At 38.2% G+C, this 26,844-nt stretch overlaps 1 protein-coding gene across 4 annotated transcripts in view; it reads right to left on the bottom strand.

Annotated features, from left to right (window-relative positions):
* Positions 1–26,844, bottom strand: part of KLHL2 (kelch like family member 2) — a 97,023-nt gene that overhangs the window by 52,807 nt on the left and 17,372 nt on the right. For 3 of the 4 annotated variants that reach the window (XM_025874414.2, XM_073892458.1, XM_073892459.1), the window contains 2 exons: positions 20,436–20,542; positions 11,817–11,938 (listed from right to left, as the gene is read on the bottom strand). In XM_025874414.2, coding sequence (XP_025730199.1) covers positions 11,817–11,938; positions 20,436–20,542 — 229 coding nt within the window. The remainder of the gene's footprint in view (positions 1–11,816; positions 11,939–20,435; positions 20,543–26,844) is intronic. The other variant, XM_073892460.1, reaches the window with a different exon arrangement.

Genomic DNA, 26,844 nt, shown 5'->3' with positions numbered 1-26,844 from the left:
CAACTCTCTGTCCAGGATGTTGGAAAAACTAAATGAGATCAGTACTTAGCAAAGTGACTGGAACATGGAAGGTAGGCAGCCCCTTCTTCCTAAATGAATATTTTTTATTCTATTTCTGCTGTCTTTTATGGGCATTCATCCACTTAAATTTCTTCTCATTTAGTCCTTCCTCTATAAAATCACCTCAAATCAAAAAAAAAAATGACTACTAGTCGCTTGACTGACTGATCATGCATTTTACTCCGATTACATAGATCAAAATTTTCCCTGTATCTCCTCTGTATTCTCCAGGATTCTTCCTTTCCACAACCTCAGAATTTCATGAATAAAGAACAGACTAACAGACTATCACTGACTCCACATCCACCTTCAGCACAGAATTTAAACTCGTTAGTTTAGGGTGGTGAGACTGAGGCATCAATCCACTGTCTAACGAAGAAAACGGGGACCAACAAAAACTGTCAGCAGGCCCCAAAAATATTTTTTTAAAAATTGAAATCAAAGCAAGCAAGTTTACCCCCACCGATTACGAAGTTTATTTCAGTGGAGTTTTTTCAAGACCAAAGAGACCGCTAATATTTTTTAAAGATTTTTCTTTGTTTTCACAAATAACATAACGCTAAATCAAAACACATGGACACCCATTTATGTGCACACACACCAACACTCACATACATCATATACTTCTTGGACAAACAACTCTTTTTCTGTCGCATGATTATATATTCTCTCCTTCCAACCCTGTCTGTAATCAATATTCATGTATCATCTCCCAACCCTGTTTGTCAAAGCCTAGGCTTGACATGAAATGGAGATTATAAGATCAAATTATTGCTGGAGAATGAAAAGTGAGAAAATACATAAGAAAGCACATGTCAAGCAAAAAACAACAACAAATCCCTTTTAATAGGCAATTAAATAACTTTATCCATCTTACTTATTAGCCTCTCCCTGACCCCAACCAGAGCTTAATTACAGAATATGTGTTTCTCAATGTCCTTTATCAAAGTGCCTTAAGTCTTATTCATAACAGCCCAAAACTTTAAATACATGTCCATCATCATGCTAAACTGCAATACACCCATACAACAGAATACTCAGCATTTATAAAAAGCAACTAATTACTGGAACATGCAGCAACACAGATAAATCTCACAAATGCTCTGTTATGCCAAAGAAGTCAGCCTCAAAAGAATACATTCTGTATGATTCTATTTATACAAAGTTCAATACCAGGCAAAACTAATCTGTTATAACAAATCATATCAGTGGTTGCCTGGAGTCAGAGGTGAGAGATTTATTAGGAAGAGGCCTGAGGTTATAAATGCTCAATATCCTGATTTGGGTGTGGATTAATGGGTGTATTCATTTGTTAAAACTTAGCAAACTGAACATGTATACAATAGCCCACTAGAGGAAAAAAAAGAATGCTTTAGGCCCACACTAAGATGCACCAGAAGTCAGTGGAAGGCATTTATAAATTATGAAATAAATTTTTAAAATGAAAAATAAAAATCCTACCTGACAGAACCCCAAATAAGAAAATAAAGGAAAATATATCAAATGTATTTACATAACCAAATTTCTATACTAGTATTCATAAAGTTAATTTAAAACAACAGCTTTTGAAGAAATGTTAGTAATATAGCTATATTCTATTTTCACAAAAAATGAATCATATAACCTGGGGAAAGACACATGTATACTTAAACTAGATGATGAGAAGCACATTAATTTTACTAACCTGACAATGGAATTATGACATTGAAGTCCAAAAGGTAATAATATTATTTAAAGTTGTGGGTCAATAATGCTAGGATTTATAAAATCTTTGGCTTATTTCAAACTAAATATGCCAGAACCACAGACAATTCAACAACTCTAGGCTCTCACCACCTAAACTGGTTTGGAGAGCAGGATCCTGAACACTGGCAGCAAGCCTGACACAGATGTGCTTTGCCCCACATAGGTCTAAACATAAACAATATGAGGCATAGGTCAAACATGAAGAAAAAAATCCACCTAATAAGGACTCTGAGGTATATCTAACTTTTCCCTGCTCAAATTATGACACTGCTATAAGATGCTAGATCACAAAAAAAAAAAAAAGATGCTAGATCACAATCAGGAAGGAGCGATTTTTTGCTCAAGATAAAATTCTTCTTATATACCACATGAAGCTAATTAAAATATCAATCACAAAATGACTCAACGGTGGACACCTTCAAAGATTATATATTTTAGGAGCATCTAGGTGGCTCAGTCACTTAAGTATCTGACTCTTGGTTTCAGTTCAAGTCATGATCTTAAGGTCCTGACATGGAGCTCTGCATCGGGCTCCGTGCTTAGCGCAGAGTCTGCTTGTCCCTCTCCCTCTGCTCCTCCCCCTGCACGCTCTTTCTTTCTCTGGCTCTCTCGCTCTCTGGAATAAATAAATAAAATATTTTTTTAAAAATTATATATTTTAATAATGTAAAGCCATAAGTACCTTAGTTATTAATATTTCTTGAATACCTAGCTTTTTAATACCTAGCTTAAAAAACCACTTCAAGTTTGATGCCCGTCTAAATTTTATAACATGTTCTTATGATAAACTCTCTAGATTTTTCTCAAACTAGCTGACCTCCAATGGCTTCTTCCATACTAAATTTTAAGTAAGTTTTCATTTATCCTATACTTTTAACTTATACAGAGTAAAACATAATTTAACTGGAATGACTGGAGAACAGATATTCTAGCTGGTCAAGTATTTTGATTAAAATTATGAGGATTAGGGGCGCCTGGGTGGCTCAGTCGTTAAGCATCTGCCTTTGGCTCAGGTCATGATCTCAGGATCCTGGGATCGAGCCCCGCATCGGGCTCCCTGCTCGGCGGGAAGCCTGCTTCTCCATCTCCCACTCCCCCTGCTTGTGTTCACTCTCTCATGTCTTTCTCTGTCAAATAAATAAAATCTTTAAAAAAATAAATAAAATAAAATTATGAGGATTACCAAGTTCAGACTTAAAATATAATAAAATGCAATTAACACCAAAACTCAATTGTAAATAATTTTTAAATTTATAATAATTATTAATATAAAATTATTGTGCCTCTGGATAATAATAAACTAAAATTATCACAATTCTGGTAAAGCAATAAAATACTAGTTTACCAGTTTTCTGAGTATTAGAATGTCAGATAAATTCACTTCAATGATAGGATTTCCCACTACTATCCCATAAATAACCACTAATCCTGAAAGTTTGATTCAACACATTTTTATGGGTTTTTTAAGTTTTAACCTGTGTTTTAAGCACATCATCTGCCAAACTCTTTTAGTCACAAAGAACTACTTTCTATCTCATAAGAGAAACAGAACATAAAAATGGAAAACCGGTAATGCTTCCAAAACCTGTGCTAGGAAAAACAGCACTTTTCTTGAACCACTGCCTGTCAAACCAATGGAAGAGGGTGTTACAAATTGGTACTGCAATCACCCCAGAGTGCTGTCTCCACACTAACCGAAATACACAAATCCTGTTGGGTGGAGAGAAATCTACAGCAAATTAAGATTTATTTTATAAAAAATGAGGGAAAGGTTACATGAGCCATTGTTTTTTTACCCAGTGATCCCAAACAATCTCAGTGTGTTCTTCTTCTTCCTCGTGGTCACGAGACTTTTAATTGCTGCCCGTTTCTTATTTCTGCTCAACATTTACAGAGCACTTTAATATTTTTATAAGCTTTAACTGGCATATTTCATATATCACAGCATTTCTGTGAGGTGTCAAAGCATTATCAGCTTTTATTTATAATAGATAAAAACCAGAAAAGTTAATGTCTTACTCAAGGCCATTCTTGAAATCAATGGTTAAAATCACGATTTGAGCTCTGAATTCTGATACAATAATTAACCAGAGTCCACTAGCCCATGAAGGTTTTCTAGCAGAGAGCCAATCTGAGGGGGCTCCTCATTATTTTCTGAGTTGTTCAACAGTAACTTAAATATACTTGATTTAAATTTAAACGAAAAACATTTACAAAACTGCTAAGATAGATGTTTTTGCTCACCCTGAAGATGAGCCTGCTACTGAACTCCTTTGGTACATGAGCAACTTCTAATTGTGTGGCTGAGAATGGAAAATGGTCATTCAATCAAGATAACTAAAGGGCAGATCTGGAATGTGACTGTAATTAAGGATAATGCATAACCAGGTGTAGAGTTATAGTCTCTGTCAGAAGAAATCATTCTTAACAGAAGTGCAAAACAGTTCTTATTATTCAATCTCTATATGGAGACAGATGAGAATTCAAAATTCTGGGGCCCTACCCTCTAATTAAGAATCCAGACCTCAATGAGCCACTATGGCTGGTAGAGTTCCTTACAGCCTCAAGGGCCTGGAGGTAAAAAAAACAACTACCAGATAATAAAATGTTCAGAAATGGGTCATCTAAAGAGAAATGACTTGTCAGTTTTTCTGGGTACCATGCAGAGGAGAGAGGCATTGGATCTGATGGCGCTCGATCAATTTCCTGATCACTAGAGATGTGTTTTGTAGTAGAATGATAGTCCATTAGGGCCCTCCTTAATCCATTTGAAGTAACCTCCCTTCTCTATGATTTCATGCTCACCAAACAAACCTCTGATTAGAAGTCTATCACTTAGAGACCTAGGTTCTGGGAATGATGCGCACTGGATTACGTACACAACTATCCAGTCACTAGAAACACCTATTACCCTGTAAAATAACAGGCTATAAAGGCTCTTAGGACAAGGGCCTTGTCTGTCTTACTTGATACTGCCTGGCATAAAACAGATGCTCCATAAAATTTTAATGAATTACCACTGAAAACTGGAATTCATAAGGATCAACACCAGCATTGGAAAAATGGGAAAGCTCAATACCTTTAGAAATAAGAAAGGGAAAGAGCAAGCCATGTATAAAGAAGCAGTGAAATGGTTATTAATCCTTACCTGATCTATCCTCATCTAGCTGAAGATGTTAAAAGCCTTAGATCTTCAAGTTCAGTCCAATTCAGTCCTAAACTAATCCTGACCAAGACTGTGAAGTTTATTAGGAGCCCAACCAGTGTTTCTAGTCTGTCATTAATCTTGCTGCCTTAAATGTGGTGTGCTCCCCAAAGCATCCTCATGCTTACCAAGCCACATTGTGAGCCCTAAAGCCCTGCCCAACTGAGCATGGCCTCAGATCCTGGATTTGCCATCCACAATCCCAACTTTACATAGCTACGGTATTACAACTGCCTAGCGTTTACCAGGTCTCTTTCCCAACAAGCGAGCTTGGGGCTGTAGACTTGACTCACTGTTCACTCAGGGCAGCTCTTCCTGGATCAAAGACACTGCCATCAGCCTAACAGCAGGTACCACCACCACCACCACCACTACCAAAAGACTTCCTGCTGCCATGCCTCCTGTAGCACCTCATTCAGACCTGAATCTGTCACTCGTCCTGGAACATTTTCATTCGGATTAGGCTGCCCTCAATTTAAAAAAAACACTTATTGGGGCGACTGGGTAGCTCAGTTGGTTAAGCCTCTGCCTTCAACTCAGGTCATGATCCCAGGGTCCTGGGATCGAGCCCCACATCAGGCTCCCTGCTCAGCGAGGAGCCTGCTTCTCCCTCTACCTCTCCCACTCCCCCTGCCTGTGCTCTCTCTCTCTGTCAAATAAATAAAATCTTTAAAAAAATAAATAAAAATTAAAAATAAATTAAAAAATACTTACCAAGTGCTTGCTCTCCCAGATTGGTGCCCCTATTCTTGGCCCCATTCATTTCTGGCCCTAGCCTCAATCCCAACTATGCCTTTAGTGAGGTCCCAGAATGTCTCACCTGTACATAAACCAGTTATCTAATGAGTAATGTTTCACAAGCTCCTCTATATGAAAGAACAGAATTTATCCCCCTATTTCAGACAAGAAAATAAAGCTCAGAGAAGTTAAGAACTTTGGACAAAGTCACGTGGTATTTCAATAGCACAGCCAACAGCTATACTCTATTTACTATGCTTTGTTCCTTGTTCATTTTTGGTAGCATCAGGACCAAGCACAAGACTGAAGACTTAGCAGATACTCCATCAGTCTGCTTAACTGATAGGGTGTTTTCAATATCCATTTTAAAATAAATATCCATCTAATGGGAATCTCATTTCAGTGTTTATGTACACAATGCAGAAATACACACCGCAAAAGCACTGGTTTACCAGCCACTGCTTCACCTGCTCACCTGACTAACCAACTCTCCCAAGTTCTCTGTACTCTCTAATATGCTTGCACAGTTCTGCCCCTCCAGCTGAGTTGCATTTTACCAACTCATACATCTTGATTTCACTCCCAAATCTGTTTATGACACTTGCACTTGTTATTGAAATTACATAATTTAAATAAACATATATAATCCAACGAGATATAAGTGTAAAAAGAGAGCTATTTCTATGAAAACTAAGTTGATTACTTTAGAATGACTTGATCAATGTGTTACTGCCAAAAAAAAAAGCTCTCAAATTACATATAGGAGGAAGGAAAGAGAAATTGTGTAACTCAAAGATGACTTTGCACTGAGATTTCTTTTCAAGTGTCTCAGTTCTTGCTGCACTTTTTTAAAAACTAGAAAATTAGTTGCTCCATCATTATGATGTCCTATGTGCAAAAAAGCATATGGCTCTCTGAGCAGCTAACCACACTAGTTTTACAACAAAAAATTGTCATACAATTTTACAGTTCCATCTTGTAGGTTAAAATAAAATATTTGGGGTATACATGTTTCTTTTTTGATGGTTTCTCCACTTTAATAGCCTTTTGTTGATTAAGTGGTCAACCATGTCAACAGGTCTCCTACTGTGGATGCTCTTTCCCTCTGATGCCTTCTTTTTACAAATGCCTCACTGGTAAAACATTATACAATATACTGTTAGCACTTCTGGTCTGAAACAAACAAAAATAACTTGCCCTACACCACCAACAAAATGGACACACTATGTTGAATTTTCTACTGTACTGAGATTGTGTAAAACACTCTGGTGTGTTTATTGCCAAAATTAATTTTAACTGTCTCTTGAAAAATTCTCACTTAAATTCTGTTCCTTTTCCAAAAAGATGAGATTTTCTATCCCAAATCATTTCAATTTATGCAACATATAAGTTTTCTGAAATGTTTAAAATCTATCCACTCACAATTATCAGATGCTTCTTAAATTCTTCTGAAATGAGAAAAGTTCTAATGTAGACAGAACCTGTAGATGAACACTCATATAATATTAATTTGGAAATAAGAGTATTTACTTACACTGGCACTGTCTATTAAGATCCTTACCTTTGTTTCTCACACTTACATCAAGTGAAAACTCTTAGCTACTTTTAGCAAGCCAAAACAAATACACAAAAGCTGAGAAGTCAAAATGTATGTAACAAAACCACAAATTTAGCAATGAAGTAAATGTTTTGAAAAATGCAAGTTGCTTTAGGATTCTCCAAAAATGTTGATCAACACATCAAATGAAGAAGAGTTAAACCTCCAATAATTTTTAGATAATGAAAAAAATATTTTTGGTTATAAAGGTATTTTTATTTTCAAATTTATAAACTCTCTTTTTAAGCAACACTAGTTAATGGCAACTTAACAGCTGCTTTGTGATACTGAACAAATTACTTAGCCTTCTTGAGCTTCCTTAATTGCAAAATGGAGTAATACCTATCTAATAAGGTGATGAATATCAAATGAGACATATGTAAAATGCCTAGTACATAACTGAAAATAAACCTTCATACACACACACACACACACACACACACATATAAAGCTAAGTATTCTTTTTTTTTTTTTTAAAGATTTTATTTATTTGACAGAGAGAGACACAGCGAGAGAGGGAACGCAAGCAGGGAGAGTGGGAGAGGGAGAAGCAGGCTCCCCGCCGAGCAGGGAGCCTGATGTGGGGCTCGATCCCAGGACCCTGGGATTGTGACCTGAGCCAAAGGCAGACGCTTAACGACTGAGCCACCCAGGTGCCCCTAAAGCTAAGTATTCTTAACAGTGCGAGAGTGAGGGGGGGAGAGACAAAGTACATGAATTACCTAAAGTGTATGCAAAACTCTCTGCATAAATGGCTATGTGCACTTTACTTGGGAAAGGGTCCATAGTTTTTCGTCATTCTCAAAGGAATCCATGATGCCCCCAAATTTAAACAGTTTTTGTATTTGTTGTATGTGTTTTTAAGAGAGCTCGAGCAAGTGGCAGAGGGGAGAAAGAGGGAGAGAGACTCTTAGGAGCCCGATATGGGGCTCAATCTCACAACCCTAGGATCGTGACCTGAGCTGAAACCAAGAGTCAGATGCTTAAGCGAAAGAGCCACCCAGGAGTCCCATGATGTCCTCAAACCTAAAAAACTACTTTATAATAGCCTTTGACTTTATTTTTTCTGCTCCCAGATATATAATGTTTATAAAATTTGACTGGAAACTCTAGAAACAAGTTAAATTTAAATTACTCAATAGCAACAACGAAGTTCAATTAAAAGCATGATCGTGGTAAGATATATATTCTTTTATTTCTCCTTTAAAAAAATACACAAACAAATTCATTTGGCTCAAATTATTCCCCAATCTTGCCATAAATAAAAGCAAATACCTAAATTCAAAACCAAAATTTAAAAACCTAAACAAAAAAACAGTGACATCAGAAAAAAAAAAAAAAATCAGGGAAACCCTAAAGAGCCAAGAAATTAAAGTGCTATTACTTATATGACACAATAATAATTATTCCTTTTTTGGAGTTAATGCTTCAAATTGATTCATTCCCTCATTCTGACTCAAAGTTCAACCTTCACTTCAAACAGTTGTGATATATATATTTTTTAATTTGTGTAATAGGAGACTATATAGTATCACAGAACAGGCCCTAAAGTAGGAATCAGGGAAACCAGGGTTATGGTCCTGTTCAGGCACCAACTGACTAAGACAGCTGGCCCTCAACATTCTATGGCACCATGATTCTACATCAAAACATGTAATCCCAAAGTAAAACACTAAGATATCTGCTATGCTAAAATCGTATTTTATTATTACTAAAACAGAAACTTATTAAAAGAGAGGTTACCTGACCAGAGATTTGATTCTAGGTCTAATAAGAAAATATACCTATAACAACAAACTTTTGAACTACAGAAAGGTCTACTCCCACTGTCAATTCTCTCAAAACATATATACTCAGAGCAGGCTCCCAGTTGGGGCCATTTAAAATTCTAGCTTAACTTTAACAAGAACACCACATACCTCCACCATACCACTCCCTTCCCTAAGGTGAACAGTGCTTGTAAGAAAGATGTAACAAAGTGTACACAGACAAAAATAAACAAGACAGAGGAGAGAGCAGTTTTGCATATCCTGATAGGTAAACCCTAATTTTGCATTTCACTGAAAAAAACTTGTTACAGAAAAGGCAACTTATTGTAATCAATTTTATTTCCAAACTGCCTTTTCTAAAATATTTTTCAATGGAATATAAATGAGGCTAAGCTCTCTCCCCCATGCCCCCCAAAATAAAAACTACACAAATATTAAGCATTTAGTAAATCTGCCAAATACAACTCTTTGAATGTACTCCTGTAGGAGCTGAACATATACACAAAAGGCAAATCAACATGGCAAGAGGTTTTCTGAAAGGCTGTGATGACTAATATTCAGGACTGGAATGTGATAGTGATAGAAACAAGAGAGGGGCACCTGGGTGGCTCAGTCGTTACACGTCTGCCTTCGGCTTAGGTCATGATCCCAGGGTCTGGGATCGAGCCCCACATCGGGCTCTCTGCTCGACGGGAAACCTGCCTCTCCCTTTCCCACTCCCCCGCTTGTGTTCCCTCTCTCGCTGTGTCTCTCTCTCTGCCAAATAAATAAATAAAATCTTTAAAAAAATAAAAAGAAACAAGAGAGGCATTATCCCAGTTCCTCATAGGCCAACATCTCCACCACAAGAACTACTACAAACAGCATTGAGGGCTGAATTCACACAGCCTATTAGGCCTAAATCATCTTAGGCCTAAATCATCTTCTGCAAATTTCCCCCGTGTCACATTTTATGACAGCAATTCATTGGCTGAAGGTCAGATACAGGGCACAATGAGGCCCATGAACTCAAATGAATTTTTAAAAAGGAGCAAAAAGAAAACTAAGATAAAATCTTGTTGAAAATGATGTCCCAAAATCCAGCAACTAGCATAACCATACAGAAAAAAACAGATTGTTGGTACTGTTACTTCATGACATGAACCAAACACTTTCCTCCAAGCTAAAAAAAAAAAAGTTCCCATAGCAGTTGATTCACACCTTTATACACGATTTTAATATCAACCAAGGTTGTTTCAAATGCCTTACCTCATGAACTGGATTCCCAAGCAAAAGCAAATGAGACCACCTGGGAAAGATCACCAGAAGGCTTCACCACTGCCATTATTTCAGATCAGATTTAATAACAGCATGTCTTAACAAGTTAATGTCCAAAGATTTCAGTCTCCAAACTCAGAAAGTTTGTATTATATTTCAACTAATTATAAGGGACAAAAGATTGAGCCCACACTTTCCTATCTGAGCAAGTAGAATTTAGAGATTATTTCTTAAGTTAGTCCTAATTCTTTTTGTTGTCCTCAAAACACAGTTTACCTGTTGGAATAAGGAGTATAAATAAACTTTCAGTTGGCAAATTTGGCATAACTATCAAAAATTAAGGGTGCCTGGGTGGCTCAGCTGGTTAAGCGACTGCCTTCAGCTCAGGTCATGATCCTGGAGCTCCGAGATTGAGTCCCGCATTGGTCTCCCTGCTCAGCAGGGAGTCTGCTTCTCCCTCTGACCCTCCCCCCCTCTCATGTGCTCTCTCTCTCTCAAATAAATAAATAAAATCTTTAAAAAAAAAATTAAAACATGCATGTACCCACTGATCCACCAATTACATTTGAGAAATCTATTCTATGAAGTTTTGGATATAAATATAAAAATGTCCATTCACTGCAGTACTTTTATAAAGGTGGAAAAATCATATATGCTGATTAACATATGGGATGCCATTCAAAAGAAGGAGCTGGGCCCACATATACTGACGTATAAAGAACTTCAAGATACTTTGTACAGTGAAAAAGCAAGTTTCAGAATAACAGGCATAGTGAAAATATACGTGTATCAGGAAAACTGTGCAGGGGTATGAGTGCATGGGTATATATAATTGCACAGAAAATGGTCTGAAACGATTCACACCAAGCAGAAAGCAGAAGCTACCCTCCAGGGCAGGAGAACAAATCAATGTGTGTGGGTTGGGGTGGGTGAGAAAGGAAGGGCAGTTTAAAAGAGGCACTTTTACCTTCTACACTACATACACCTGTATTATTCGTTTACATCATATATATATAAAACATTTGTTCTTTAAAGAAAGAAAATGCAATGTCAAATTTTAGCTAAATTCTAGAATCACAGAAGATGCTGTTATAGTAAAAGTAAAGACTGTTGATAGTCAAAAACATCCTTTGTAGATTTTAACCTCAAGGGAACAGAGAAATGTGGGCAGCATCAATCAGTAGTTATAAATGAATATGACAGCGTTTTCACAAACAGTGTCATTCAGAGAACTGAAAGTTGGAACTTCAAGACTATAAAAGATACTGAAATCAGAAACATCATTAGAGAGATGTAATCATTCCAAATGTCCCTTAGAAATTCAGTTTTAACAATGAATTCCATTACTTTGCTACAAAAAGTATCCTGTGGTATGGGTATGCTCTTTTGATTTAAAAAACTGGCATGTACGAAGAGCCAAATGGTATGAGGGGTTTACTCCCACCTGTACATTTTCTTCCGTAACCTGAATTTCTGCAGTGTAAACATAATCAATCAGCATCCTCAGAGTCCAGCCGTCTACCTCTTTTATTCGAACTCTCTTTGCTCGGCTCTCGCTCATCTCACCTAAAACACAAAGGAGGAAAAGTGACGCTACAGCAAGCCACTGCTGTGAAAATACCAATACCATTTTCTTGCCATTCACTGTATTTTGTAGGCAACACAACCAGCCACTTTTTGCAGGCCTAAAACATTCCATCACCTCCCCTAGCAGCTTACCTGAGCAAATCATAAAATGTACTTCTATTACCCACTTGTACCTGAAAATGACATCAAAACAGTGAACATGCCACGTGCCCAGCTATAATACCTGTGGCATTATTAGGTTCAGTATCTGATGCTGTCCATGCTTTTTTTGGTCCATGCTTGTGGGCAGCTTGTTTTCTTTTTGGATTTCTATTCATGACTAGAAGAGTCACAATGTTACCCCTTTTGACTAATAGCAATGAGCACTTGCTAAAAAGGACCCACTTGGTTAGCAGCATTCATTCAATAAGCACGGCAGTGGCTGCCATGGGCATGAGTGGCCTGCACTGGACACAGAGGCTTTGTCCTCGGGGACAGCACGACCCTCATGCAGGAAACAATTAGGACACAAACAGAAGCTGCTGAGGGAATGCAAGACAAAAGAAAGATCACAAAAGGGCTAGTCAATGACAACGGTTTGTTACAGAGATCTTCTAGTCCAAGTTCTACTCCTCTTTGTCATCTGTGGTAACCATCCACAAACCTAAGTCACTTCCATACCAGCCTTTCTTACTAAAGCCAGATATTCTTCTATCTCACTGCCTGCTAAAAAGTGCTATAAGACCTCTCTCCTTTACTCACTGAACTAGTGAAACATTTAAGGGTCATAAATAAGGTCCTCTCTTATGGAAAGAAACAGGGAAGCAGAAGAGAGAAGGGAACTTAGGGAGAGAAAGCAGCAGGTTTGAGCTCATATGTGTGGACAACATAAAATGACCCAAGACATAGGGAAACATAAACTATCGAATGGTTGGGAAAGAAAACTTCAATTTAAAATGATGAAGGCAGTCTAAAAATTATGTTGAGTACTATGAGACACCTAGCACAAGGGTTTGGATCCATTAGGTTTCAAAGACAAAAGAAGCAGCATCAAAACCATTAATCCTTCACCTTAATCGAATATCTGTTAGAAAAACAACATAACAGTCTCAGGATTTCTTGAAAGTTCATTTCTTTTTTTAGCCATGGTACACTGTCAGCAACCATAAACTATCAGAAAAGCCTATGGGAATCCATAATTACACAAAATTCCTTTGTAAACACAAACTCTGGGAGGACAGAAATAATAATAGTGATGTACATTTAACTGCATGCTTCCCTGGAGATTATTTCTGACAAGATCTCAGAAAGAAGCTGTTCTCCTAAGAGCTAAAATATCTCAAAAGTATCCTGCCACCTCCCAGGGAGGGGTGCGGGGGGTGGGGGGGGCATCCACCGGTATTACAAGAGAAGGGAGACAGTTAATGAGAAAGAGGTATATATGCCTATACAGCAGGAAGACAAGGGACTGGGTTATGTGTCTGTTGCCTCAGCATGTTTCTTCCCCTCTAAAAAAAGGGAGGAAAAAGGAAAGATTGAGGAATACAGAAATTTAATTCTTCATTTGCATGTAAGGCACATTCCTCTATCTTACTCTCTTGGATCTTGTAGACAGATGGGATTTGTATCATCTCAAAGTTCTTTTGTGTCTAAAGTGAAGACACTTTGGACTATAGACTTGGACTTTGGACAAAGGTCACATCTAATTCACCTACAGGGCTGTGGCGATGTATGGCGATGTGCAGGGCCTGAGACCACACAAGTATAAAGTCATGTACTTAGTTCTCAAGGAGTGAATTCAGCTCTCAGGACTTAGGCATGACCTAGCTTAGACAAAAACAACTCTGACTTTAATTTACATATTTGAGTGAAAAATTAGTCCTTTGCCAAACAGTTTTTAATATTCTAGTTTTTAAGGTATTGCTATAAGACATACTTTGCTAATTCATATATTCCATATGCGTCATTTTTAATAATGAATTTTCTTTCCCCAGAAAACTGTATCTGCTTTCAACAAATTCAATCTCTATCATATGTTGCTTTAAAAATGTTTTAATCTTTATGTTTCACATTAATCTACAAAAACAATAACAAATAGCTTGCCACAGACTGCATTAATAGTTTACAAATTCCAGTAAATACTAAGAATTAAAACACATACCAAAGAGAGTTGTAGGGATGCCTGGCTGGCTCGGTCAGTTAAGTACCTGCCTTTAGCTCAGATCACGATCCCAGGGTCCCCCACATTGGGCTCCTTGCTCAGCAGGGAGCCTGCCTCTCCCTCTGCCTGCAGTTCCCCCTGCTTGTGCTCTCTCTCTCACACACAAATAAACAAATAAAATCTTTTAAAAAAATAAAAAAATAAAAATAGAGTTGTAAAAGCTATTGAGATCTAATTCTAGTTGTTACATATTGCTTGAGTTACTGCCCTTTGCTGTTTATAGAGAAAATCTTTAGGCACTATGGTTTTGTGAGATTTATTTTTGATAATGCATTTTTAAAAAATATTCAATGATACTGTACAGAGTTTATTCACATCACTTTTAACTTCAAAGTTTCTCTCCAGATTAGGGTGTTTTGCTTCTGTATCTTGATCATGTAGACCTGTGAAGCTCTATGAGGATATCTGCACAGATATCATCACTAAAATCCTGAGAAGCGCTTTTGACTCTCCCCTCTTCCTTACCCACCCATCCCATCATTCACTAAAACCTTCAGAATGAACCTCAGAGAGATCTCAAATAGATGCCCCCTCTCCTCTCCATCCCTTCTGCCACTATGTCACCAGGGTCCTACCACATCTTGCCAACACCAGCACAGCAGCCTCCTAATTCTTTCCTTGCCCCCGGGATGACTCCACAGATCTGACCATGGTAGTCAAAAGCCTCCAGCTGCTCCTAGTTCAGGCATGTTGAGCTCCTTCCATATTCCATCCCTGCTTCACTATCCAGCCTCCTCTCTCTCCTACTTCTAGCCTTAAAATATATCCAGAAGAATATTATGCAGCCATCAAAAAAAAAAATGAAATCTTGCCATTTGCAACAATGTGGATGGAACAAGAGGGTATTATGCTAAGCAAAATAAGTATCATATGATATCACTGATATGAGAAATCTGAGAAACAAGACAGAGGATCATAGGGGAAGGGAGGGAAAAAGAAACAAGATGAAACCAGAGAGGGAGACAAACCATAAGAGACTCTTAATCTCAGGAAACAAACTGAGGGTTGCTGGAGTGGAGGGGGGTGGGAGGGATGCGGTGGCTGGGTGATGGACATTGGGGAGGGTATGTGCTATGGTGAGCGCTGTGAATTGTGTAAGAGTGTTGAATCACAGACCTGTACCCCTGAAACAAATAATACATTATATGTTAATAAAAAATATATATATCCAGAAGAAAGCTCCTGTAGTTTTCCACATGCAGCGAATAATTTTCTGTTTTGATGCCTTTTTGTTGAGCTTTGTCCTCTTGTCTCCCCATGCTCTCATTCCCCAGGCTAATCCCCATTCCTCAAGAGTCAGCCAGGTAGGCTCACCTACTGGTGGCCCAAAGCCAGGTTAGGCTCTCACCCTGGGTACACTTGGGTACCTCCTGCAAATCCACTCTGTCCTAATAATACTTAGTTCTCCCTACCTGGATCCTTGAGCTCCCTGAGGGTAAGAGGTCTTTCTCATCTTATCTCTGTATCCCACAACACCTGACCTATTATAGATACCCAATAAATTCTGGTTGGATAAATGAATGACTAGAAGAATAAAAAGTGATACACATGCCAATCTAAAATGTAGCATCTTTACTCAACATAATTAACACTTGAACTAGTCTTGAACATGGCTTTCTAGCTATGAAGGATTTCAGTCAACATTCATTGAACATCCACTATACATTCCAGGCCAAGCTAAGTACTTCACTAGTGAACACTGCACCATCTCTGCTTTTTTTGAGAAAAAAATGTCCTCCAAATTGTAAAGTTTACAGACATATTTGTGGATAGAAACATTTCCATCTCAAAGACCTTTCCTCAAGGCTCCTGAAACCTAGCACAAACTGATGACTTTATTTATGCACTCTAAAGTTCTAAAAAGTGAACAGGTTAAGACAGCAAACCCTAAGGTCCATTTCAATGCAAAAATCTTATGATTCTAATTTCAATTATTGTTTAGCATATAAAAATATCTGAGAAAAACATAAAAGTATAATACAGAATCTTTTACTATGCTGAAATGCTAAAAAGTGAATGGCAAATTTACAGCGACATGTAATAAATAAATTTTATTCCATTACTCTTCAGGTTCATTTGTAATCTAATCATTATTACGCCCTTTGTTTGTCATTAGTCCTGGGTTACAAAGAAGCTACTGACACACAGGTATTTTCATTCTGGCAAGCTGACCCGGATGCCCCTGCCAGCCATTCTCTATGATGGTCATGGCACATAATTCCCCAATCCTACCACTAATCTGAGGCAAACATTGTAGCCACATTCCCCTGCCAGTTTTGGTCTAGTCTGAGTAACTTCTGGAAAAGGTCTACTAGACCCTAAAGGGAGAAAAAAAGAAAAAGCACACCCTCCCTCTCCTTCCTGAGATGTTGGGTCCACTCTGATTGGCATCTTCCATTCACAAGGGGAAGCAACCCTGGGGTAACATTTTTACTGCAAACAGCAGGGCAGAGAGAGAAGGAAGCGGATCCCTGATGAAATTCTCAGGCTGCCGATCTGACCATGCCTGGTGTCCAGCCTACTTCCCAGTTATGAGAGAATACATTTCCTTACTATTTAATAAGCCAGTTTAAGTGGAGTTTCTGTCATGTGCAAACTAAGGCATCCTAACTTGGGCTCTTTATGCACAACACTCTATTTAATTTTCTTCACAGCATTCAATGATATCAGAAATTATCTTTTCTATGCATTTACTCTCTAACTTTTCCTCCTCTTCCAAGGAGAATCATGAAAGCAGGGACTTATCTGTCTTGTTCATCTCTAAAGTTCTCAAACCTAGGATAATGCTTAGCACACAGAAGATGCTCAATAAATATTCCTTGATGAAAGAAAGCATGAATCTTAGACAAATATAACCATGAAAACAACTTTTTAAAAATACCACTTCTTAATCATGCACATGATAATCTACCTTTTCATATTCTAACTTACTGAATCATGTTCAATATGACAAAAGAAATCATCAAAAAGCACAATACAAAGGAGTAAAAGTAAAAATTCATTATTTCCCACTAGATGTCATATACTTTAGACTGTGGCACTAAATAAGCCTCAAATGTATCTGTAAGAGAAATAGCATTTTAAATGCCATATTTGTAACAAGTAATTTAAAAACACAAGAACCCAATCTGATATATGCTTTCTCAAGTAACAGTTAAACCACCTGGCCTTGCTCTAAATAGGCCCATACTTCACAGAGTAAAAACCTGTGAATACATCACAAAATTACTTTTCACCTCCCTTCTCTACCCAAATACTTGGAATTACAATGAGTAACAGAATTCTTTTTTAGGTGATATAATTTGAATGAAAAATTTCCCTACAATTTATGGGAGATTAAAAACAAGGGCCAAAAAAGGACATCTGCATATTTCCTAATAGGGGAGTCAGAGGAAAACAAAAGAAAAGTAGGTAATGCCCTGTGCCATTGCAAACACTTCTGATTACCACGAAGCAGGAGAAAATAAATATACATAATGTATGATGCAATGGAAGCATGCAACAGTCTACTGGTTGGCCTCACCATATTTTTTATAATAAAATTTAACAGGGCTTCAGACCAAAAAAAAAAAAAAAACAGGAAAAGAAATAATAGAGTCATATTCTAGCAAAATGTAAATAAATGTATGTACACTAACCACCTAGACCAAATCTCCTTATGTTCCTTACCTAATCTCTGACAAACGATGAACTACTCAGTGGATTCAAAAGTAGAAAATGTACAAAGATCGCCAGAAAGGTGACCAGCATCTATTGCTGTCACTATCACTTCACCATAAAAGTCAAGCCTAGTAAGCATGTCCATTTTTTAATTGAATTATTTGGTTTTTTGGTGTTGAGTTCTATAAATTCTTTATATATTTTGGATTTACCAAAAACAAACCCAAAAAAATTAATTTGAAAAAATACATACAACTCCTATGTTTATTGCAGCATTATTTACAATAGCCAAGACATGAAAGCAACCCAAACGGCCATCAATAGATGAATGGAAAAAAGAAGATTTGGTACATATATATGTGACAGAATACTACTCAGCTGCAAAAAAAAAGAATGAGATCTTGGCATTTGTGCCACCATGGATGGACCTAGAAGGTATCATGCTAATGAAGTAAGTCAGAGAAAAATATATACCACATGATTTTACTTATATATGGAATCAAAAACACAAAACAAACAAACAAGCAGAAACAGACCCATAAATATAGGGAACAAACTTGTGGTTACCAGAGGGGAAAGGGTAGCAGGACGGGCAAAACGGGCGAATGGGGGTTGGGGATACAGGCTTCTAGTTAGTGAATGAGTCAGTTACAGGGATGGAAGGTACAGTAGAGGGAAAATAATCAACGGTACTGTAATACTGTTGTATGGTGGTGGCTGGCAGCTAGTGCTGTGGTGAGCACAGCGTAACATACAGAGATGCCGTACACTCTGCTGTACACCTGACACTAACACTGTATGTCTGCTATTCTCCAATTAAAATAGTAATAACCACAATTACGGCCAAAATTAATGACATATTTTCTATGTGCCAAGTAAGAAAACTGCTAAGAAATTCACATATATGATCTCATTTAATTTTTACAAAAATCCTAGAAAGTGGGTAATATGAACGTCCCCCTTCTCCAGAGGGGGAAAAGGAAGCATAAATTGATGACGTGAGTTTCCCATAGTTTCCAACAAGGAAGTAGCAACAGCAATGTCATGGGAGAGAACGCCACTTACAGGGGACAGCACTATACAGGGAATTCCTAAACTAGGCCAACACATTCCAGCTAGAACCCTCCTCTCACAAGCCTAAAGACTCTGTTGAGAAAACCATCCAGAAGAAATAAGTAAGATGTGAACCACGAGACTGAAATGAACCCTAGGACATAAAAATTTGACTAGTCTCACTTCATCAGAATTGACTTTTCAAATCAGCCTCAGCTAAAAAGAAAGGCACCCTCCCAACTTGGCTCACTGCCCCTCTGCTATCCTTCCTACATCCTTGATTATTTAACTCTGTTCAGGAACAGCAAGGCTACAACAGGCTAAATAGTGAGGGGCTCTAGACTCCTCTCTCCTCCTAAAACACTAAGCCCATCCTCTTCACGTGGCCTTCTGCACTCATCTTCATCTGTGTGAGTCCTTTAAACCTATCAGGTTTCAGGAAATGTCAGATCCCCTTCTCTCAGTGCTGCCCATCACAGCCCTTCCAACAGCATCACTGCTCTGGGCACTCAGATCTTCCACACACTACTGCATTATTTAAAGTGTGCACATCATTACCGGGGTGGGAAGCACACTTACACTGGTCTGTATTCCTTGAAGTATCTAAGCAAAATGTTAAGCACAAGAAATACTTCATGACTTCTAAAGTATGAATAGCTTTGGATTTGTGCTTTTTGGTATAACCACACTTGTTTTTATAAGTATTTTGTTTGCCCTACCAATACTCTTAAGATTATAAGCTCACTGTTGGAACAGATAGTAACTTCATTTCTTTGTACAGTAATATGTTTAAATTTATTTTATTTTTTTAAGAATGAGATTAAGAGGGCACCTGGGTGGCTCAGTCGGTTACGTTTCTGACTTCAGCACAAGTCATGATCTCAGGGTCCTGTTATTGAGCCCTGCATCAGGCTCCCACTCAGCAGGGAGTCTACTTCTCCCTCCCTCTCTCTCTGCCCCTCCCCCTGCTCATGCGCACACGCGCTCTCTCTCTCTCTCTCAAATAAACAAAAACAACTAAAAAAAAAAGAATGAGGTTAAGGACTTCAAGTGTTGCAGGCATAAATTACTTTTTTCCAGAAGTACTGAAATCATTCTATGTATTTTTTTACAGTTACCTAAGTGTCCACCCTATTTTTTTTATGTAACCAAGTCAAAGGACACTAAATAAATATCTCTTTATTCATGGTAAAGAATAAGTGAAGCATATGTGAAAATCATTTGAAAAAATGGAAACAGTAAAAGTGCTTTTCTTTTGCCAAAATAATGAAGTGCCAAGTTGTCAATAAATAGCAGGAAAGTAAACTGAGCCAATATATGTAAACACAAATATAAAGGGGGAAAACTGAACATAAAATTGTGAGTATCTGAATGTACACATACACACGATTACAAAAATGAAAAATAATGAGGAAGAGGAATTTGAAACAAAGCAAGAGCATTTACTTCCATTACGATACTGAATTTCGTAACAGTAAAATGTTAGTAAGAAAAGAAAATATGGAGAGAAAAGCCCAGATCTGTATACATTTAAAAAACACCCATAACTAAGACATTTCATACCTGTAAACATGGCATGAAAGTAAGGACTACAGGCAGCCAGCACCACTCTATGAGCAGAGATTTCCATGTCTTCAGCCACAATTGTGACATCACACAGCAAATTTTGACTGTTTACAAAGCAGAGAGAGAAAAAAATTTTAATGATACCAATAATAAATGTATTGAACATTCTGTGCAAATATATTATAGTAAAAACCCACTCTTCTGAAGTTAAGGCTAACTTTTAAAAACTGCGATCCTGGGGCGCCTGGGTGGCTCAGTCATTAAGCGTCTGCCTTCGGCTCAGGTCACGATCCCAGAGTCCTGGGATCGAGCCCTGCATCCAGCTTCCTGCTTGGCAGGAAGACTGCTTCTCCCTCTCCCACTCCCCCTGCTTGTGTTCCCTCTCTTGCTATATCTTTCTCTGCCAAATAAATAAATAAAATCTTTAAAAAAATAAAATAAAACAAAACCGATCCTTTGGGGCAACTGGGTAGCACAGTCAGTTAAGCAGCTGACTCTTGGTTTCGACTCAGGTCCTGATCTCAAGGTCCTGAGATCGATCCCCACCTTTGGGCTCGGGGCTCGCACAGAGTCTGCTTCAGATTCTCTCTCCCTCTCCCTCTCCTGCTCATGCGTGCGCGCTCTAAAATAAATAAATAAATCTTTTTAAAAAATAAATAAATAAAACTGCCATCTATTTAAAATAGAATTCCTAAACATGAAGCGCACAGAAAACAGTCATGACAAAAGCCTGACATGCATTGGGCCCTCACTCAGAATCTTGCCTTTGTTTAACAGACAAATCTTTCCCAATTTGATTACTGATTTCTCAACCTAAAGTAAATTACTAGCAGCAAACCATCAGTGGATTGTAAAAGGGGAGGTTGTTTGAATTAAGAACATCAGCAGAAGTGGCAGATGGCAGTCTGACATTAAGATGAAGACAAAATAAAACATATGTAGAAAACCAAATTGGGTCAAAGTACCAAAAAAAAAAAAAAGATACTTAAAATGATGCTGGTCATCAAGCAAAGATAAAATTATATTCAATTACACCTGCTATTTAAAAGGCATATAAGAGGGGCACCTGGGTGGCTCAGTTGGTTAAGCGACTGCCTTCAGCTCAGGTCATGATCCCGGAGTCCCAGGATCGAGTCCCACATCGGGCTCCCTGCTCAGCAGGGAGTCTGCTTCTCCCTCTGACCCTCTTCCCTCTCGTGCTCTCTATCTCTCATTCTCTCTCTCTCAAATAAATAAAATCTTAAAAAAAAATAAAAAGCATATAAAACACTTGAAGCTTAACTTAATCAGAACATTTTACCAGTGAAAACTATCTCATTCCTCAAGGCTAAAAAACATTACCGTATACAAAATTAAAAAGCATTTTGTTACCTTAAAACAAACCATTATTCAGCAAACATAATTATACCTCCAATTCTGAAATATCCATTTTAAGTCATTCAAAACCATGTGAACACTTCTTACATTCTACACAAGCTGCTAGATGAGACACTCCAGCTAAGTAAGAATGTCACAGAATATCTTTTTGGCAAAAAGTGGTGCTGACGCTTCTTCCAGAACAAGCAAGAGGGCTCCAACTCTAAAACCCACCTTACTGGCCATCATGTTATTAATGACTGAAACAGGTGTGGTGAACCCAAAAGTCCTTTCCACACCTCCAATACCCAAGCACTGAATTTATATGTATAGCACACATAGGTCACACTTGGCCCCCTCCTCCACTACTGTATTTCCTACAAGGCTGGCCTGTCTGCTTCTGTAATTTTCTAGGAGCTCACAAGCAACATTTTCACAGGAGCTTCACCAAGTCCTTGATGTTTTCCACTTTTCCACACTGCTTACAAACTTGTTTCTGTGGAGATCGCACCAAAAGTTTTCGGAGATCCTACTGGCATCTATTTTCCCTCCAGTCCAAGAGAAACTAAGAAAAACTAAGAAAAAGGAGCCCCACAACACTGGTGGTAAGTGTGTTCCAGGCCTCACCGCTGATGAGCTTGCTATGCCCTTTAGACCGAAGTATGGCTCATGGGTGTCACTATAATGGCTCACGATGCTGTATGAGACATCAGGCAGGTCGCACATTAGAGTCATCAAAGGTGGCCTCAGGTCACCCATTTGTGAGTCCTCCGCTGTGGAAAACTGACAAAGTCTACTGTCTGCTTGGAGAATACAAAACGACTCTGCAAGTCTATGAATTCCATGGGTTCACAAGTAACCCGGGTGGGAAAAGTCAGTGGCGTTTTCAGGAGAATACTATGCAAGAGCTATACCTGCATGTATTATCTCATTCTGACCTCACCACAATTCTTAGGAGGTAGGTATTATTATGATTTTCACTCCCAAAATGTATAGCTGGGGAAGTCAAGGTTAAAGATGAACAACCAGCCATAAGTCCCCACTAGTGGCAATGCCAGGATTCAAATCCATGGAGTCTGGCTCCAAAGCCTTTTAACCACTACACAAAACCACCTAAAGCCATGTGGTTTCAAACTTGGTAAAGCTTGAATAAAACAGGAAATAAAATGTATAAATCAAATAACACCAATTTATTAGTTGACATACTATAAACTAGAAACAATTTTTAAAGTTCTATATATAATTTATAAAAGGCCTAATTTTAGTGGGTTTTTAGCACTACCTCACCAAGAATATTTAGAAAAATCAAATTCAACAAAGCACTGCAAGATCATCTCTGCCCTTAAGTTGTCTAGCAGAAAGGACTGACGATGCCAAGATTATAGGATAAAGTGGAAAACATCATTGTAAAGGTGCTATGGGAGGAACTAAATCAGACGAGCGGTCAGAAGAGTCTTCCTTCAGCTACTGACCTTAAGCTGAGTTCTAAAAACAAGTAAGCATTAGCAGGATGGAGAAGGCGCAAGAGAACTTCTAACAGAACAGTGTGTGCTGTGGAGACCTGAAGCAGCACAGCACCATGGGGACCCCAGAAGAAGAAAAGCAGAGAGAGAGAAGGGAGAGCCAAAAGCAGGAGACAGAGGGGTCAAGGTCAGCAGAGTTGCACACAGCCTCTCAAGAATGGGGCCATCCAGGTGTTCCTATAATGACCAGGGCATCTGGACACACCTCAAACATGAGTCAAATAATCTTTACACCTATTTTCCTTCTGTCAGTAGTAATCCTTCTTAGTGTTCTAATTTCAAGATGGAACTTAAGTGGAATTACACTTGAACACCCCCAAATCACATAATTAATTACATTTAGCTTCAATTACAATTACTCATTGATCGAAACCATCTAGCATAACACCTGCTGGTTGTCACCTAATTAGCTTGGCCTTCCCAGCTTATTAGCTGATGTTAGTTAACTAATAAGGTAAAAACACTGTCAAATTAGCATGCAGCCACACCCTCCATTGGGTCACACAGAATCTAAGGGTCACATTCTAAAACAATAACATATTTAGTTCTAGTGTTTCATTTTTTTTCTTTTTGTCTCCAGCAAAATCATATTTTAAAACAGCACTCAAAGACAAAGATCTGACCAAACTTCTTCTTTCAGCCAGTGTGTGTCTGAGTCTCACCCTTCTTTCCAAATGTGCACGTTCATAAGAAGCAGAATAACTTTTGGGTGAGGAGGAGTGAGCTACAAATGAAAAGTCTGGCAATTAAAAAAAAAAAAGAGCAACTAGTTTAGCAGCCTAGATGGTAAGTCTCTGAGTTTATATTCCTATTACTTGAAATCTAATGAGCATGAACTGTAGAAGGAAAAGTCTTCCAGAATAACAAGACAAATAAACCCAACAACTAGGTTTTAGCAAAATTTGCATTTATTCATTCATTCATCAAATACCCAGGGTGGCTACTGTGCGCCAAGCACTATGTTCATTTACTGTGTGTGCTGCCGAAGCAAGCATGCACTATGCTCATTTACAACAGCAAGATAACGTCCATGAACAGCAAGGAGTTTACAGTCTAATGGGGAGAAACAGACAAGCTAACAGGTTAATTATAAAAATCAAACCTGTAACTTTTAAGATGGGGCAGGTATGAGGTGTTTGGGAACACACAAGTGAGGCCAAGCCCAACCTTAAGGAGGCTTTGCAAAGGAAGTTGCCTCTAAGCTCAAATGTGAAGAAGAGCAATTATACAGGCCTTATGTAAAACTGAAATTGCCCAGAAAAATGAAAGGCACTCCATCTCCTAAATGAAACATCATGCAAATTGATCCTTCTCAGGAAAGATACTGTTTTGAAAATTAATGAAACATGCCCGAACATACCAAGACATCCTTTAGTTTTCTGATATAAAGTGACCAATTCCCAAGACTGGAAAAACCTATCACTGCTGTGTATCTATCTTCTCAAAGTAAAATAGGCCATCCGGCTCAGAGGTCAAAAATAATTAGCAGTCACCTAAAACAAGAATTTACTTTCTACTGGAAGTGGGGGTGGTGAGGCGATCACATGGCATCTGTCCATCTGTCTCCCTCGGGTGCCAGGAAAACCTGGAGGCACTTCTGCCACATGGAGTGGAATCAGAGGAACAGCCGAAGCACCAGGCTGGTGAGATGAGCTGTCAGCCAGAGTCCATGGGCAAACCACAAACTACAGCCCAGGACAGTGCCCAAAGTCATCTCTGGAACAGCATCAGGTATTAGAATAAAAGAAACAATAGCAAGACATGAAAAGAAATCAGGCAAGGGGTCAGAAATCAAGGCAAGAAGTAAAGGAGCCAAGGAAATTAAAAACTGGCCAGGAACCAGAGGGTGAGCCAGACACAGAGATGCTGTTCTGGACATGGCTGCATCATGGAGTACTGGCCTTGGCACGAAGGGAGGTGGGGTGGGGAGATGAGCTGGTTTAAAGGTGAAACGCTTCCCAACTGCTGACTCAAGTCATATTTAACCAAACCTCCTGTAACTGACAATTTCATTCAACAGACAAGGGAGATACAATCTGGCTGTAATGTCAATAATCTCGAAGAGCAACAGAACTCCATGACAAGTGTCACCACTGTCTTCCTTCTTCTTCTTCTTCTTCTTCTTCTTCTTCTTCTTCTTCTTCTTCAAACCATGATGGTTTGATTTTGATATGAATTTGAATTTCTGTTGGCAGGTAAGCACAGGGAAAAACCTAGATGTTGGGTTTAATAAGATTCACCATCATAGTAAAAGTCCTGAAAAATAGCACAGCCCCCTCAACAGATTTGCACCTGCTGAGATTTTCAAACAGGAAGCAGAAAGTGGTGACAGTCAACTTGAAAAGTTAGGGAAAACTACTATAGCCAGTGACTTAGAAACTGCCTGAAACTACTAAAGGGTCCCAGAATAGAGATTATTCTTCTTTTCAAATAGAATCGAGACAGCACAATGACGTGAAAAATGACAAAATGGAGCCACAGGAAGACATGGGGGAAAGCATGTCACCGAATACCTCAGAGAAGGGAAGGTAACATCTTCAGATCTGACAGCTGCAAGAACACTTGGCCACAGCTGAGAGGAGAAGATGGAAAGAATAATTGGAAATAAAGTGAAAGAAGATATTAGGGACAGAGGAAAGCTGGTGGGGAGAGGGAGAACAGAGAAATGAGGAAGGTGAGGGATTTCGGAGGAAAAATAATACAGAGATGAGTTTCTGAACATGCAGATGAAAAGCCTATGTGGTAGAAAATGTAGGATGTATACAAAGGAAACTTCCTCATTAAAAGGTTTTTTTTTAATTGGTGAAATAAATCATGAGTACTCTTAACTACAATAATTTAAAGAAAAAAGCCAGAGTAAGATCTTCTGATTTTCTGATTTAAGAGGGCCTAGTGAAAGCGAGCTTTGAAACAGAACACTATCTCACATGTGGTAGGTATTCAACAACATGGAGAAAGGGAAAAGAAACAAACTGGGTCAGTAAACTATTTCACTACTATCCATTATTCATATTCTTTGAAGTTAAATGATTCTATCTATGCTCAATAAACACCACTTAAAAAGAGATCAATCACATGCTTAAGAAACTCTGTAGAAGATTACTAGTTAAGACTAGAAATTACAAACTATATCTTAAACTTTCTAAATAAACAAGTCTATTTGATTTGGGGGCTATTCCCAACTGCTCTTTCAAGGAATGTTTCATATTCTACTCTAGTACAACATGAAAACAAAAGAACTTCACAATGTCTTACCATAGAAAAAATATAGGTATTAGAGCAATACAAAAAATTCACATCGTATGTAATTTCCTAAAATCTCTTTTAAAACAGTAATATAAAGCTATGAAGAGAAAGACAGACTCACTTAGGTTTGTTCTTTAATTCACTTGCCATTTAAGCAACAGAATACAAGTAACTAAAGATCCACAACTCATTATTTTCAAAGATGCAAAACAGATCATTTAACCCTACTAATGACCTGGATCCACAATGTCTAAAAGTCCTGGAGGAAAAACACAATAATC

Source organism: Callorhinus ursinus, unplaced genomic scaffold (assembly GCF_003265705.2).
Source record: "Callorhinus ursinus isolate GAN/ISIS: 27379988/994484 unplaced genomic scaffold, GSC_fseal_2.0 scaffold4, whole genome shotgun sequence".
In the NCBI taxonomy this organism is placed as follows: domain Eukaryota; kingdom Metazoa; phylum Chordata; class Mammalia; order Carnivora; family Otariidae; genus Callorhinus; species Callorhinus ursinus.
This window is presented reverse-complemented; position numbering and strand designations above follow the sequence as displayed.